Source organism: Cajanus cajan, chromosome 10 (genome assembly GCF_000230855.2).
Source record: "Cajanus cajan strain Asha chromosome 10, NIPB_CcT2T_4, whole genome shotgun sequence".
Taxonomy (NCBI): domain Eukaryota; kingdom Viridiplantae; phylum Streptophyta; class Magnoliopsida; order Fabales; family Fabaceae; genus Cajanus; species Cajanus cajan.
In genome coordinates, this window is record NC_138526.1 from 14,105,615 (window position 1) to 14,123,910 (window position 18,296).

At 38.1% G+C, this 18,296-nt stretch overlaps 1 protein-coding gene across 1 annotated transcript; it reads right to left on the reverse strand.

The window, feature by feature from the left end:
- Positions 1 to 697: 697 nt before the first annotated feature.
- On the reverse strand, positions 698 to 18,253 carry LOC109807706 (uncharacterized). Its single transcript, XM_083065972.1, has 2 exons — positions 17,890 to 18,253; positions 698 to 2,757 (listed from the first exon to the last, which is right to left on the reverse strand). The coding sequence occupies exon 2, from the start codon at positions 2,724 to 2,726 to the stop codon at positions 843 to 845; it is 1,884 nt and encodes a 627-aa protein (XP_082922098.1). The 5' UTR covers positions 2,727 to 2,757; positions 17,890 to 18,253; the 3' UTR covers positions 698 to 842.
- Positions 18,254 to 18,296: the final 43 nt, after the last annotated feature.

An 18,296-nucleotide genomic window follows, 5' to 3' on the forward strand; every position in this document is an offset into this window, starting at 1 on the left:
TAAGAGTTATTCTTGAAATTGATTAATCCCTCCTCATATATATAGAGAGAGGATGGATCAAATAACTTATATGGTAAGTCTTGATAAAGTTACTTTATCCAATAACTCATGATATAAGTTGAATTTCAATAATACAACTGTTAAATTAAAAGTTTTTTTTATGTATAATTAAGTCTACAAATTCTTAAAAAATTTGAAAACTATATGATACATTATTATAGATTCAAATCATTATTATCCGTCAATTTAAATTATTGAAATGAAGTATTAAATAATTTTTAAATTTTTTAAAATTTATAGATTTAATCTATGCATTAATTCAACATATACTACAAGTTATTAAGTAAAATAACTTTACCAAGAATTACTCTTTGAGTAATCTAATCCCTCCCCATATATATATATATATATCTAACCCAATAGTCATTGTATTTTTCAGTTCTATCCGTTGAATATTCTCCTTTGCCTGATTTAAAATATTCACATTATAGAATACAAGAATCAGAAGGTTCTTTACCAAAACAACTTGTTTTACCAAAAAAGAATAGGTTGGAAAGAAAATAATCATCTGTTTTATAATTCTAGTTTGTTAAATGAGTTGAAAATAAGCTAGTTAGATTCAATAATCCACTTTCTCTTTTTTAGGGGGTTCCAAATTTTAACAAATCAATTGCTGAAATGCAGAAGAGTTCCAGGAAAAAGGCACAAAAATGCATTAGCCTGCCACTAGCTAATAGTAGATGCATTTCACTGAAAAACCTGAACCATCATGCAGACAACCATCGCAAGCACAACAGAGGACTTGTTACATAAATTTTTGGTCCCCCAAAAGACCTGATGTCTTATAGAGATGGAGAGGTGACAAACTGCCTAGGAAGACTGAATATGTCACTCCCTGCAAAAGGAGATGTCCACTCTCTCAAACTAGCAGAAGATGAAGCATCCCTATCCATGCCAACATTTTGCAACCCTGCCATAAATGAACTGCTCATCCTGTTGCCAGAACTGTTTCTCAACAATGATGAGATCTCCAGCCAAAGTCCACCTGATTTGGAAGCCGATGACGACGCACAATCCAAAGTCCAATCAACACTGGTGTAGTCAAGCTCAGGCATGAGGCCCCCAGTGTTCCAATCCACATGTAAATGTGAGCTGAATGTTCTGGCTGCACTCTGACCAGAGAATAATCCAAGGGAAGGTGGAACTCTAAGAGAAGGTGTAGCTGAAGGTGAAGGTGCACTTCTACTCCACGAGCCTAGACGAATCGAAGGTGAAAGTGATGAAGCACATGCTGGTTTACGGAAAACCCCCACCCCAGATGATGAGTAATCTCCATTTCCAAAGACATGGGGATGTTCTTGATAATGTGCTTGATAAAATTGCTCCAAGTTCCCATTAGCCACACAGCTTATATGGTGGTTTTGTAGTAACTTCCCATTTGACCTAATATTTTCAGCAGTTGGAAAACAGTTTTCATACAAACCTACTGTCCCTGAAGGCAAGGCAATTACACTAGAAATAGAATCTTGGTTAACATTTATAAATTGTGGATGCTGTTGCATCATGACTATTGCCTCCCTATCTATTTCTTCTTGAACCATTCTCTCTTCATTCCCAAGATGGACCTCCATTTTAACAGATGGGGACAATAGTTGTCCCGTCGGCACCATAGTAAACATAGCAGAAGGGCTTGATCTTCTAACAAGCCACCTTTTATCTTCCACAGCCATTTGGTGATTCAAGTGTAGAGACTGCAGATTCATGGTTTGAGGATCTGGGAACATAGAAGTTGAACTGCCTACATTGGAATGGTTAAAGGTTGCTTCAATTTCTCTCTGCTTCATTGAAAAAACTGAAGCAGATGGCGACCCTTGAGATCTAATCAAACCATTGGTTTGAGCATAATCTTCTTCTGGCTTTGGCCGACTCACAGAAGATTCTTGCTTCTGAGATTTTAAGGCATTTTCTGCTTTCTGGAGATCACCTTCACAGGCAACAACTACCCTTTCAACTTCTTGCTTCGAACAATTGTACCTTGCCTCCATATCAGATATTTGTGCAAGCTCCTCACTTACATCGATTTTCAAATTACCCTTGATTTCACAGTTGGTGGTGCTCTTGGTGTGTGTTTCACTTGCTTCAAAAAGCCAAGATACCGATTGCTCCAATTTGCCATCATTTAACATTAAGGCCAACGTTGCTCGCTCAGAAGGGAACCCCATTGCCACTAACTGCTGTGCAAGTGACTCCAGTTTCCTGGACATGAGAAACCCACAACATCGGTCATGCAACTCCAGAGCTCTCCTTTCCCTCTGCCGCTGGTGTTTCCTCTCGTTCTTCAGTCGAATCTTCTCTCTTCTTTCATTGTCGGAACCAGGAATACTATCCTGTCGAATAGAAGAGTTTCCCATTTTCTCTTTAGGATCTTCTGATTCACCAGAGCAGCTTCCACTATTAGAAACTGAGTCACACTCAGACACCGTTCCTTGAAGGCTACTTGGATGCTCATTTGTGTCATCTATGTTTCGAGTACGGCTGTGCTCATGAGTTGGAGAGGAAGTAGCAACTAATATTGTTTCCACAGTATGAAATGTACCCGAAATCGAATTATAAGCACTAGCAGGAATGCCATTTCCATGATTAGTAGTGCCACAAATCGTTGGAGTGGCTTTCTGTTGATCCTTACTAGCCTTGGACTTCAATTTTGATTTCATTGAAGGAGACATCTACTAAGTTTTCAATTTGGTTACTATATTCCTGCCACATATAAATAAATAAATAAATAAAATGTTTATTTCCTTCTATATATGTAGTGAAACTAAACAAACCTACCGGAATTATGTACAATTTTTGAAAAAACATCATTTTGCTCATGAGAACTGAGAATATCAAGGTTAAACATTCCCATCATCGAGAACCAAAACCATCCAAAAGCTATAACATCAAAATTCAAACATGTAAATACACAAGATCAACTAATTCATAGATGAGGAGGGCAGAAACACTTTCTAACACACTTCTTTTAATACATCTTTTTATCGGTTAAAATTTATTAAAAATTATCAAATCAGAAAATCAACCAATTTTTGTGTTTTTCAATAAATTTCAACAAATTAGAAAGAGTGTATTCAAAAGAGTGTGTTAGAGAATGTGTTCCTAACCTTTCTCTTCATAAATTGGCCACACAACTCACAAGAAACTCCAAAATTAAGATTAGCACCAACAAATTCTTTTAGTCTTCTATTTTTTATAAATGAAATGCCACTAACACACACAAAGAGTGATTAACCCATGTGACTTGGTTAAAATACAAAATTAAGCAAAACATTAAACACATCAAATCAATGAAAAAAATTAGAGTTTGATAACAAGCTATTCCTAAAAATTTTAAATAAACTAAGACGTAAGCAAGTTGATATCATCAATCAATGCAGAGACAATTTGAAACCTAAAAATATGGCAAAAATATGTCACAATAAATTAATAAACCAAGAGGGTTCTAATTTCTAAATAACAATGACACTAGAATTTTGCGATTCTTGCTAGAAAATGAACATGTTGAGAGGGACCTACATTAAACCTTGCAAATAATCCATAATGAAAATCTTCCAAAAGTCATTTCCATAAATTTCTAACAACTACATTTCACAACCATTCCACCCTATTTTCTCATTCAAAAAAACCAATCACACAATACACCATGAACATGATAGGAACTTGGGACCTAACTATGGCGATGAACAAGAATTAGATCAGATGTTGGGCTTGAATCAAAAGAGGCCTATCATATGAAGTAGGGATGACAAAAATATTCGTAACCACGAGTATCCGTGGATAAAATCCTTCACGGATAATAAATGAGTAGCCTAAATGGATACCCGCGAGTAAGAGATACGAGTATTTTTCTACCCATTTATAAATAAGGCAGGGGTAAGTATGATAGTATTCATACTCGAGGATATCAGTTTAATAAAATTTCTTAAATATCCTTATATATAAAATCACATAACCCTAAAATTATACTTTCTTTTATTTTCTTTCCATAGTCGCAGTAGCGCACATTTTCACACACAACACAAAGGGGATAAACCCTCTTAATTTGAATCCTGGCTCTCTAATTTGCTCTACATCGACGATAATAGGTATGTAGTTCACTAATCTACATTTTTGAAATTCTATTTAATCAGTTTATTGCTTTTTGAATGAAAAACGTGCTTTCTCTTGAACTTGTTTTTATTGGGAAACACTCGCAAGTAAGTCACTCCTTCTTTTTCAGTTTTCAAGTCTTTCTCTAAAGTCAACCCTGCTGCTTCTTTCTCTTTGATTGTTGCATCCACTGCTTTCTACAATTTTGGTTTGTTCTTGCCCTTTTTTATACATTAAATTCATATATATTTTGTTTGCTTCTATTCTTCCATGTGTTGTTTAGGAAATTAGGATAGGGCCAATATATATATATATATATATATATATATATATATAATTGCAAGTGGTGGTTTTATGCACTAACTAATTTTATTTCTTATTATTTATAGAATATCTAACGAACAAGCATCCACTCTGATGGACACTCAACAAGTAGCTAAAAATGTGTCTAATGTGGATGAATCAAATGGAGGTGAATTAAATAATGTGCTCATGAATTTAGGTGATGATTCAATTCAAGTTGAAATTGGAAACTCAATTCCAACTAAGGGTAATACCACTAGAAGAAAACAAACTTCAACTGTCTGGAATCGTTTTAAGAGACAAAAAATAGATGAAAAGTGAAAATTCATTTGCAATTATTGTGACAATAAATTGTCAGGGGAGGCAAATCAAGGGACATCCCATTTGATGAGCCACTTCAAGATTTGCAAACTAAGAACATCTTGAGACATCAAGCAAGCATTCCTCAAAATTGAGAAAATAGGGGGTGAAATAACAGTTGTTGGAAACTATTGTTTTAATCAACAAATAGTAAAGCACGCACTTATTAAGATGATAGTTCTTCATGAGTATCCATTGACAATGGTTTATCACATAGGGTTCATAGAGTTTTGTGCTGCTTTGCAACCTTTGTACAAAGGGGTTTCTCGAAACACTCTTAAGAATGAAATGATGAAGGACTATAGAGAAGCAAGAAAGATTACAATGAAGTTATTGTCAAAGAATTAAAGTCAGATTGCAATTACCACTTACATGTGAACTGTTAGTAATCAAAACAAAGGACACATGATTATCACAACTCATTTTATTGATGATTCATGGACCTTACAAAGTTAACTTGTGAGGTAATGCCCATAAGCTAGATAAACTACATTTTTATTCTTTATTTTATAGTTGTTTGTGATTAGATTATTGAAACTTGTATTTTAATGTTAGGTTCATTTATGTGCCTGCTCGTCATACTAGCAAAGTTCTTATTGATGTCTTGGTTTAATGTTTGATGGATTGGAACCTACATAGAAATGTATCCACTTTGACTGTTGATAAATGCACCACAAATGATGTTATGATTGAACTCATTCTAAATAAGATATTACCTAAGTCTCTAATTTTGGGTGGTCAACTATTCCACATGCGTTGTTGTGCTCATATATTATTGTTAAAGATGCTTTCTCTATAATATCTGATACTATTGAAAAGATTAAAGAAAGTATTCACTTTTGGATAGCAACACCTAAAAGAGAAGAGAAATTTATAGAGACATATGGTCAAGTGAACATTCCATTTAGTAAAAAGTTGGTTCTTGATTGCAAAACTTGGTGGAATTCTAAATTTTAATGCTTCAAGTTGCCATACAATACAAAATTGTGTTTGATAGATTGGCACAACGAGATAATCAATATAAGATATTACCTAAGTCTCTTATTTTGGGTGGTCAACTATTTCACATGAGTTGTTGTGCTCATATATTGAATCTTATTGTCAAAGATGGTTTGTCTATAATATCTTATGCTATTGAAAAGATTAGAGAAAGTGTTCACTTTTGGACAGTAACACCTAAAAGAGAAAAGAAATTTATAGAGACATATGGTCAAGTGAACATTCCATTTAGAAAAAAAGTTGGTTCTTAATTGCAAAATTAATTAGGTGGATTTCTACATTTTGAATGCTTCAAGTTGTCATACAATACAAAATTGTGTTTGATAGATTGGCACAATGAGATAATCAATATAACGTTTTTCCTAGTTGTAGACCCCTAAAATTGTCCGGGTCGGAAATAAAACTCGAAGACCCTCAAAGATCGAAGGAAAGTCAGCCAGAAGGACTCCTAGAAGACCATAGGATGGCTATCTGTAGGTTTAGAGGTCTTAGAGTAGCTTAAAATAAGGAAGTGGAGGGAATGAAGCCCAATACGGCCGTACTAAACTTAATACGGCCGTATTGAAGCTTCAACACGGCCGCAGTGAACTCAATACGGCGTATTAAAGTTTCTGAAACTTCAATACGGCCGGACTGAAATCAATACGGCCGTATTGAAGCTTCAATACAGCCGCAGTGAACTCAACACGGGCGCATTGAAATTTCTGAATTTCAATACGGCCGTATTGAACTCAATACGGCCGTATTGAAGTTCAAAAATTTCAATACGGCCGTATTGATTCCATAGCCCGTATTGCGCCTGTTCCCTATAAATATGGCGTCATTTTGACGTCATAGGACACTTTTACACACAGTTTTGACTCCCTCCTTGAGTATTCTGGGGTTTTTGAGCAGTGTTCTGCCCTAGAAATCTCTCTGGGAGTCGATCCGACGAAGTTCTGGAATTCCGAGCATTTAGCTTGGAGATTCGAACTTAGTCGAAGGGAAATCCTCCGGATTTCCAAGTCAAAAATTATTTTTAGGAAGGAGTGAGCGGGCTTGTAGAGCGAGGGAACGCCAAAAAGCTTCCCAGTTTTACTTGATATATAAAAAGCACGCTTCAAGAGGTTTCTTTTCTAAAAGTCCCTTCTTTTACCGCTTTCTGTGTGTACATATTTAAACTGTCATCATGTAGATAGTTAATTTATAATTGCTTAGAATAAATAGGGGTAATTTAGTAATTTTGCACTATTATTTTTAGAAATAATCTGTCATAGGGAACCCGAAAGGGGCGTTGTGGGGTGCTAACACCTTCCCCACACGTAACCGACTCCCTTACCCGACTCTGGTTGTAATGGCCGAAGTCGATTTTTGAATCGATTGCCTTAAACTTCTTTTTCCAATGTTTTGAGTAAAACATTGGTGGCGACTCCACGAACCCTTCCTTTTTATGAAAACCGCTAATCCATGGAGGGTCCCGCTTGGGATTAACATGGATTGGTGAGCCTTTTAATAAAATTGCTCGTTTGACAAGGTCTCAGTTTGAGAATAAGTCATTCTAGCAATCCATATCTTCAAACAAATAAAAGAGTCCAACCATCCTTCGCGAATGCCGAAACCCCGTTTCGGGCCGGTGGCGACAGATGGCGACTCCACTGGGGAATTTCGAGAGTCAGTCCCATTTAGTGACAGATTGTTTTTAACAAATAATAGTTAAAAATTACTTCGTTACCCCTTGCTTGTATGATAACATGATTTATTATATGGCTTTAAATAACTGTTGTATGTTTAAATTTACGCAATTGTTTGAAATACAAACTGCACACAAACCTTTGCACACAACAGTTCCCTCTATACCCGGGGGCATGAGTGATTAACCATAGGGAGTGGATGTTAGTACGGCCGGTTGTCGAATGGGTCTATAGGTGCCCGTAGACCGTTGTCGGAAAACATCACTCAAGGTGATAACCATGAACTTGAGTCCGACGGTGCGTTGGAGCTTTCCATCGACCTACGATGAGAGGAATTGGGTCCCTATAATGGGGGCACCTTGGGGGCCTTGGACTGGTGAGAACAGTTAGAACCACCTTGAATATGCACCATTTCTGCAGGATACCCCTACCTCGTGATTCGCTCGTGACTGTTCGTGGATGAGTGAATTGTGTGTGCATTTTTTATGTGACATTGTATGAGCATATATTTTCACCTTTTAAACATACAACATTCTTGTTTACAATAAAAAATAAGAATAAATAGAAATAAAGATTTTCTAGTATATGGTGTTAACATCTGCCTCCATTGCATTCATATAGGTAGTTTCCCTTTTCACCCAAAAAATATAAAAAACAAAATACCCAAAAAAGGAAAAAAGGGTTATTTATCCAAACCAAGCAATATCATGCATCATCTTAGGGACATCCTAAAAACATGATAATGCTTAGTTGAATAAACACAATGCATGCATATTCATCGTCATCATCTCATATCATGCATTCTTATCAAAGATCATGGAGGGATCTAGGTTTACATTTCATACATCCCTCCTAGTAAATCATTAATAAACATTAATAAAAAGAAAGAATTAATCGATGCGTATATTCAAAGAATGGATCGCACGCCGTTCGTTATCAAGTGTAAGCCAACAACCGCGCCAAGCGAACACACGTCAACTCCGTTGTTGGTAATTAAGACGAATAAAGGGGAAGGTCCGACACCGTTAAGGATCACTACTCCAAGGCCTTTTCCCTACGAATCGAATAAGGCTGTGCCGTGGATAGACGACATCCATTTTTTTGCCGACAGCGATATCTCTAACATCGCTGGACTTGGGGGCATGACTAGGAGTGGCAGGATCTACACTCCCGAAGATCTTCATGATAAAGCCCCCAAGAATAAAGAAAAAAAGAAAAGGAAACCGAGAAAAAAGAATCCGAGGAGGAGACAGACGAGCTGTTAAAGTTTATCCGACAGAGCGAGTACTCCATCGTGGATCAACTTCATAGGACGCCAGCAAAGATTACGCTGTTGTCGTTGATCCTAAGTTCCGAACCGCATCGGCAAGCTCTGTCGAAAGTCTTGAACGAGGCATATGTGTCGCACACTATCTCCCAAGACAAGTTTGAGGGGATTGTTAGTCACATCACGGCTAGTGATCACCTCACCTTCACCGATGAAGAAATCCCCGCTAGGGGACCGAATCATAACAAGCCCTTGCACATCTCTGTAAAGTGCAAGGAGTATCACATCGCTAAAGTCTTGGTAGATAATGGATCTTCCTTGAATGTGATGCCAAAAAGAACGCTCAAGCAATTGGCAATCAAGGGAATCCAAATGCGCCCGAGCAACATGATCGTTCGAGCCTTCGATGGTTCTAAAAGAGAAGTGGTGGGAGAAATCAATCTTCCAATCCAAATTGGACCCACTATCTTTAATGTCGAATTCCAAGTGATGGACATTACTCCCGCATACAGCTGTCTCCTCGGCCGACCTTGGATTCATGATGCGAAAGCTGTACCCTCTACGCTCCACCAGAAAGTCAAGTTCATAGTGGGTGACAAACTGGTGACTGTACAAGCTGAAGATGACATACTCATCAGCAAACCATCCACCATACCTTACGTGGATGCAGCGGAGGAAGCTTTAGAAACCTCCTTCCAAGCATTGGAAATCGCCAATGTCGAAACGTTTCCCCGAGAAATGAAGAAGGTAGCCTCCATGCTCACCAAGAACGGATACTTGCCAGGACAAGGATTAGGCAAGGACTCCCAAGGAATCCCGGAGCTACCCATTATCAAGGATAATCCGGGGAAACAAGGGTTAGGATACAACCCTTATAAAGATCAAAGGACGAAGAGAAACCAAGATCCTTCTCGTCGTTCTTTAAGCCAGATCTTTAGGAAGGCCAGTTCACAAGCGTTAAGGCCGGTCGTCGTCGTCAAGTGTTTTTCTCCTTCCGATAGGGATGTATAGACCTGATGACTATTAGAGATTACTCCTCGGGGACAGCCCGACCCCCGAGCCTCGATAGGGCACATGTTTCCATTATGATTATAATAAAATCATTCTTTATTAATTCTTTATTGCTTCTTTTCTTGCTTGCAATAAAATTCTAGACCGCATTATTTAACCCTGTTTGAATGAACATAAGTGAGGTTAAAATCGTCTTAATAATCAATAAATCCACATCATTTTGTGTGGAAGTGTGCACGACAACTTGGAGCACCTTTCCTTGGCCTCAATAAGTGCCATCATGGATAAAAAGAAATCCATTCAGGACAAAAATCCTAAAAATAAAAGAAGCTCGGCAGGAAACCCAAAAAAGGGGACTGCGCAAAAATAAGAGCAAAAGACCCGCTAGGAATCCCACAAGAGGGTGACCTAGGCAAAAAATTAGGGTTGCAAAATAATGAACAAAAACAAAAGCCCGCTAAAACTCCACAAATGGGTGTTTTAGGCAAAAGTTAGGGCAATCGAAAAACAGAATAAATCCATGATGGTACCACCAACTGAATTCAACAAAGGGGCTCAAGAAAAGCTATCCAAGTTGTCAAATCACAAACGTTAATAACCAAGACGTGCTTAACTTCATAAGTGTTTAATCAAACAAGCCTAAACACTTAAGCCTACCATTGGCCAAGCCATTCTTACAAAATCCATTTTTCAAAAAATAAATAATCCCTTCTAAAACACAAACTTTTGAAAATATATCCTTTCCTTCTTTTCTCTCTTGTCCCAAACGATTTTTGAATAATCTAGTGGAAACATGGAGATATAGTGGTCAATAGGAGGGTTGACACATCTTCTAAAGAAAGGGAAGAATCATTTGGTTGATGACACCAAAATCAAATATGCATCATTCCTCGGTAACAGAAATCGGCAGAGCACAGTCCGTCTGGAGGAATGGCAAAATCCAAACACAAAAACGCATCGGTTAATTCTTTTGAAAAAAGAATCAAATAGAATTAGGTGCATCATACTGCATACATGCATACAGATGATAGGTGTACTGGAAGATCACTTATTCTCTGTTTATTGAAAAAACAAAAAAAATAAAAAATATAAATTTCAGAAAAAACAATGCGCCCGTACCATGTTCAGTACACCCGTACTAAAATCAAGGTTATGAACAAAATTTCAACTCAATACGGGCGTACTGAAATGGATGCGGCCGTATTGGCCATAAAGAAATTTTCAAAGACCTCGTCATGAGGCAACTACATAAATTAGAAAAAATAGGAAAAATTGCTTGTGTATGACAGCAGCAAACAAAATGCAAAGATTCAGAAAATCAACAGCGTCATACAGAATAACTAAGCCTGGAGAGGCTTGCCGAAAGAATACTCTCAGAATAACTGAGCCTGGAGAGGCTCGCCGAAATAATACTCTTTCAGAATAATTGAGCCTGAAGAGGCTTGCCAAAATAATACTCCTCAGAGACATTTCTGTACAGAAAAAGCCGAAATCAACCAAAAAAGGCAAAAACACAGAAAAAGCCAAAATCAACAAAAAGGCAAAATACAGAAAATCCAACAAATTATACAGAATAACTGAGCCTGGAGAGGCTTGCCAAAATAATACTCTCCAAAAAGACATCTCAGCTTGCATTCTTGGGCTGAACAAAAAAAACCAATTCATCATGCAGAATAACTGAGCCTGGAGAGGCTTGCCGAAACAATACTCCCACAGAATAACTGAGCCTGGAGAGGCTTGCCGAAATAATACTCCCACAGAATAATTGAGCCTGGAGAGGCTTGCTGAAAAAATACTCCCACAAAATAATTAAGCCTGGAGAGGCTTGCCGAAATAATACTCTCCAAAAGACGTCTCAGCTCGCATTCTCGGGCTGAACAAAAAACAATACTCATGCAGAATAACTGAGCCTGGAGAGGCTTGCAGAAATAATACTCCCCCAACTGTACAGAATAAATGAGCCTGGAGAGGCTCGCAGAAATAATACTCCCCAGAGAAACCTCAACTCAAGCTCACGGAACAAATCCCCAGCGAGAGCTATCAAAGCAAAATCGTCAAAATCCCCAATGGAAGTACGATCTCCCAAGCAGAATATCCAAGTCAAAGGACTTAAACTTCCTCAGTGAAGATAGCTCTCCAACTCAAGTGTTGAGTGAGGCTAAGCCTGTAGAGGCTTCCTAAATAATACTCTGGGATACATAAGATCCCTCATTCCCCAGTCGCCTACTCAAGAGGCATCCCTACAAAAGGAGAAAAATCAAAAATATCAATAAGTATTCCCCAAGCGGAATCTGGCACTCAGCCGAACACTGAACTTCAAATCCCCAGTCGCCTACACAAGAGGCACTCCTTCAAAAAGGAAAACCCAAAAAAAAAAAAAAAAAAAGAAGAAAAAATCAATAACAATTCCCCAAGCGGAATTTGGCTTTTTAGCCAATCATTGAACGTCAAGCTGATACGCCTAACAGAAGAGGCTAATCAAAATCAACGACAGAATCCCCAGCGGATAACAGCCTACACAGAGGCGACAAAAATCAGAAAACCCAAAAGAGATACCCGAATAAAGATAACCGGGATACTCCACTAACGTCAAAGGACGTCAGCCAAACATAAGGCATCGCTCAATTCAAGAAGAGCATCTGTGTCTACACCCCAAGGAAACAGAAATTCCTCAATGGGTACCAACAATGCAATGCAAGTTGGGACACAAAAACCTATGAATGACTGCACATCCCCTAGACGGATCCCTGCGTTATCCAGCCCTCAGTGGCACAAAATCAGAAAAATGTCGAAGCAGCATCGTGGACTGTGGAGACAAAATCATCTTATTAGCCTGGAGAGGCAATACTCAGCTACCCCGAGGTTGTCAAGGAACACGGAGGTATGCAACTACCCCGAGGTTGTCAAGGAACACGGAGGTATTAGCCTGGAGAGGCGGTACTCAACTACCCCGAGGTTGTCAAGGAACACGGAGGTATTAGCCTGGAGAGGCAATACTCAGCTACCCCGAGGTTGTCAAGGAACACGGAGGTATGCAACTACCCCGAGGTTGTCAAGGAACACGGAGGTATTAGCCTGGAGAGGCGGTACTCAACTACCCCGAGGTTGTCAAGGAACACAGAGGTATTAGCCTGGAGAGGCGGTACTCAGCTACCCAGAGGTTGTCAAGGAACACGGAGGTATGCAACTACCCCGAGGTTGTCAAGGAACACGGAGGTATTAGCCTGGAGAGGCGGTACTCAACTACCCCGAGGTTGTCAAGGAACACGGAGGTATTAGCCTGGAGAGGCGGTACTCAGCTACCCCGAGGTTGTCAAGGAACACGGAGGTATGCAACTACCCCGAGGTTGTCAAGGAACACGGAGGTATTAGCCTGGAGAGGCGGGTACTCAACTACCCCGAGGTTGTCAAGGAACACGGAGGTATTAGCCTGGAGAGGCGGTACTCAACTACCCCGAGGTTGTCAAGGAACACGGAGGTATTAGCCTGGAGAGGCGGTACTCAGCTACCCCGAGGTTGTCAAGGAACACGGAGGTATGCAACTACCCCGAGGTTGTCAAGGAACACGGAGGTATGCAACTACCCCGAGGTTGTCAAGGAACACGGAGGTATTAGCCTGGAGAGACGGTACTCAACTACTCCGAGGTTGTCAAGGAACACGGAGGTATTAGCCTGGAGAGGCGGGTACTCAGCTACCCCGAGGTTGTCAAGGAACACGGAGGTATGCAATGAGCCTGGAGAGGCGACGACTAATACTCAACCTGGAGAGGCTACTCAACAATTTTCCACCGGAAGACGCTACAAGTCAGAAGGTTGGCACATTACCCGGACAATTGGGTCAACTCCTTTACTTGTCAATCGGTACACCAAAAGGCCGTTTGACTAAGTAAAGGGGGGGCAGCTGTAGACCCCTAAAATTGTCCGGGTCGGAAATAAAACTCGAAGACCCTCAAAGATCGAAGGAAAGTCAGCCAGAAGGACTCCTAGAAGACCATAGGATGGCTATCTGTAGGTTTAGAGGTCTTAGAGTAGCTTAAAATAAGGAAGTGGAGGGAATGAAGCCCAATACGGCCGTACTAAACTTAATACGGCCGTATTGAAGCTTCAACACGGCCGCAGTGAACTCAATACGGCGTATTAAAGTTTCTGAAACTTCAATACGGCCGGACTGAAATCAATACGGCCGTATTGAAGCTTCAATACAGCCGCAGTGAACTCAACACGGGCGCATTGAAATTTCTGAATTTCAATACGGCCGTATTGAACTCAATACGGCCGTATTGAAGTTCAAAAATTTCAATACGGCCGTATTGATTCCATAGCCCGTATTGCGCCTGTTCCCTATAAATATGGCGTCATTTTGACGTCATAGGACACTTTTACACACAGTTTTGACTCCCTCCTTGAGTATTCTGGGGTTTTTGAGCAGTGTTCTGCCCTAGAAATCTCTCTGGGAGTCGATCCGACGAAGTTCTGGAATTCCGAGCATTTAGCTTGGAGATTCGAACTTAGTCGAAGGGAAATCCTCCGGATTTCCAAGTCAAAAATTATTTTTAGGAAGGAGTGAGCGGGCTTGTAGAGCGAGGGAACGCCAAAAAGCTTCCCAGTTTTACTTGATATATAAAAAGCACGCTTCAAGAGGTTTCTTTTCTAAAAGTCCCTTCTTTTACCGCTTTCTGTGTGTACATATTTAAACTGTCATCATGTAGATAGTTAATTTATAATTGCTTAGAATAAATAGGGGTAATTTAGTAATTTTGCACTATTATTTTTAGAAATAATCTGTCATAGGGAACCCGAAAGGGGCGTTGTGGGGTGCTAACACCTTCCCCACACGTAACCGACTCCCTTACCCGACTCTGGTTGTAATGGCCGAAGTCGATTTTTGAATCGATTGCCTTAAACTTCTTTTTCCAATGTTTTGAGTAAAACATTGGTGGCGACTCCACGAACCCTTCCTTTTTATGAAAACCGCTAATCCATGGAGGGTCCCGCTTGGGATTAACATGGATTGGTGAGCCTTTTAATAAAATTGCTCGTTTGACAAGGTCTCAGTTTGAGAATAAGTCATTCTAGCAATCCATATCTTCAAACAAATAAAAGAGTCCAACCATCCTTCGCGAATGCCGAAACCCCGTTTCGGGCCGGGTGGCGACACTAGTGAAGAAGATTGGAATGTGGCAAGTGATATTTGTCAAAAGTTGAAGTTATTTTATGATATGACACCTTTATTTTCTAGTACTTTGTATCCAACTACAAATATCTTTTTCCCAAAATTTTGTGAAATTATGTTAGCTTTGATTGATTGGCTTACCTATCCAAGTTGTATCATTCATCAGATGGCTTCAACCATGATTGCTAAATTTGACAAGTATTGGAGTGTGATTAATGGGGATGATGGTTGTAGGTACTATGTTAGATCCTAGGTACAAAATTTACTTATTGGATTATTTTTTCCCTTAAATTTATGGACATGATTCTGATGTTGAAATTGAAAGGGTGAAAACTATTTGTCGAGACTTGGTAAGAGAATATGACGTCAAAGTCAAGGGTAAGGAGTTGGTTTCTTCATCTCCAAATTCAAACCCAAATCAAGTAGATATGAGTGCTCTTGGAAAAAAGGAAGCTTGGAGATCAAATTTTGAAAAACATAAGAGTGCCAAGAGCAATGACACATCAAATTTGAAGTAAGAATTTGATCATTATTTAGAGGAGGCAACATTGCCTTATGCAGATGAGAAGTTTGACATCTTAGCTTGGTAAAAGGCTAATGGATTAAAATACACAATCTTGCAAATGATTGCAAGAGATTTTTTAACAATTCCTATTTTCTTCTGAGTCTTCATTTAGTATTGGCGGTCGATTTCTTACTCCTCATCGTAGTAGATTACGTCCATATACTTTGGAGGTATTGATGTGTCTCCAAGATTGGCTATGGTCTGACATGGAAGGTAAACAAGTATATACTTTTAATTAAATATTTATTTTGATTTCAATGTTAGAATCTTTTTAATGAACACATTTTTTTTTCGGCTTCTTCAAAATCAAAGATGAACATTATGGAACTTAATAACATACGAGAAGATATGGATGTTGATGACGTTAGTATTTTTTTTCTTTCAATATTTCATTCCAAGTTAAATTATAATCTAAATTGTAAGTTTTTTATTTAGACATATTTTTTTGTTTCAGGAATCAAGTTGCAAAAGTGGGGTTGATAAAGTTACCAACATCACTAATTAAAAATGTTTTAATTCTTAACATGCTTTAAACATGTTATAAAATTATGGATGTAATTTGATCTATTCTCTAGCTTTGTTCAGACCGATAAGATTTATGTATTTTAATTTGTTTACTTTCTTTTAGAATAATGAAATTGAATTATTGTAACTTATGATTTGAGACTTTTAATTACTTATGAGATTGATGTATTTTAAGTTATTAATTATTTTACACTTTTTATAATTATTTTTAATATCAACAGAACTAAAATTAAATGCAAGTTTAAAAATTAACATCATTTTTTTAATATTTTTAACATTTCAATAATTTTAAATACAAACTTAAAATTATTTATAATATAATTTTTTTATTTTTTTATTTATTAAAAAATTCATAATTATTCATAAATATTCATAATACTCCGTATATTTAAAAAGTTCATAAATATCCGGATAGCGGATACTCATACAGATATGATATATAGAACAAATTTTTATCCTACCGGACAAGGGCATGTATACTACCACCCGACCCCACAGAAATCCATTGTCATTATATTCTAAAAGAAAGAAAGTGGGCCAAGGGAAGAGAGAGAATTAATGTTGAGTTGGACATGTACAGGGAAATTCTATTAGAATCAAGTGGTTAATAGGTTAGCGAGGAATATGGGAGAAAGGGGGAATATGTATTGATTTACTTAGGAGAGTTTTTCTATTGGAGCCATAGGCTCTGGTTGTTCGTTTACCTTCTGTAAGAGTACTGTTGCTCTTTTCCTTTTATTGAATAATACTTCTACATCATAATTCTTCATGTTAAAAATCTTCCATACATTAATTCATTAGTTTAAGCTCTACCTAGGATCTTCCATACATTAGTTGATGGATCGAAAAGCTCGTGGCCCATGTTTCCCATGTGGGGATCATTATTATCCATTACACTAGTGCCTAGAGAGACAATCACAACTTTTGATTTTGGGGGACGATGAGACCATAAATGCAGAAGGAGAAATCATTGCTATCGAGGTAGACGAAGAAGAGGAGAAGTTGGATTGCAAAGTCATGGGGCTATTTGGATGGTAACTATTCTGCTGAAACTTCACCACCAGAAGGTATGCAAGTTGAATGAGACAAAAAAAGCCAGAACGTGTTTTGCCTAGTAGAGTTATCACTGAGGCTGGGAAAACAGTGAAACAATGGCTGATCAAGTGGAAGGGAAGATCAATTGAAGTCATTATGTGGGAAGAAGACCTTGCTCTTAGAAGTCAATTTCCACACTTCAGCCTTGAGGTCAAGGTGCTATTCTAGGGGAGGGCAGTGATAGGAACCTGGGACCCAATTTTGGTGATGAGCAAAAATTGGATCAGATGTTGGGCTTAAATCAAAAGAGCCCATCATATGAAGGGTATATTCTAGAAGGAAAGAAAGTAGACTTGGGGAGGGTATATTCTAGAAGGAAGAAAGTGAACTTAGGGGAGAGAGAGAATTAATGCTGAGTTGGACATATGCAGGGAAATTTTGTTAGAATCAAGTGGTTAATAGGTCAAGAAGGAATATAGGAGAGATGAAAAATAGGTATTAATTTACTTAGGAGAGTTTTTCTCTAGATAGGAGCCATAGGATCTCATTGTTTTTGTTTGTTTACCTTCTGTTAGAGCACTATTAGATCTTTTCCTTTTGTTTGCTTCAGAATTCTTTCTGGTTTTCTATGAAAACATCTTAAAAACATAGTAAACACAATCTGAAATGAAAATGTATAAATAAGTAAAATGAGATGGGTTGAAGAATAACATCAATCCCATCACTCCGACCCACCAAAACACCAAGAGATTCAGATTCACACGTCACAAAACACAAACAAAATGAAGGGAGCAATCCACATCCTTCGAAGCTTCAACAGATAAGAGAGACAAACCTTAGTCGTTTTCCTTTGTTATTATACTGTCTGATTTCCTTCTCCTTTGCGGTTCTTCTTTTCTTTCTTTCAATATATGAATGAACTGTTGTAATAAATAAACTGAATAATAATATATACTTTATAATATTAAACTCCCATTTTCATTCCACATTTTTCACGTGTCACATTTTCTGTATTGCATGTGGCAGAAGGTCAAAATAAAATAGAGTCAAATATGGAAATTTTGAGATCAAAATCCCACTTTTGTTTCAGAAAATTCAAAGGGAAAATGGTAAAGTTGATGAAAAATTAGGATATGACCAACTCAAATTTTATCAGAGTCCTACTCCAACGGAAAACCCATACCATTTTTTTTTTTAAATTTGTTTGCTTTGAATTGATTTTAACACACGACAAACAAATTT

Excerpts from the sequence above, each read along its gene's own strand:
- LOC109807706 (XM_083065972.1), bottom strand. The coding sequence starts at position 2,726 with ATGTCTCCTTCAATGAAATCAAAATTGAAGTCCAAGGCTAGTAAGGAT.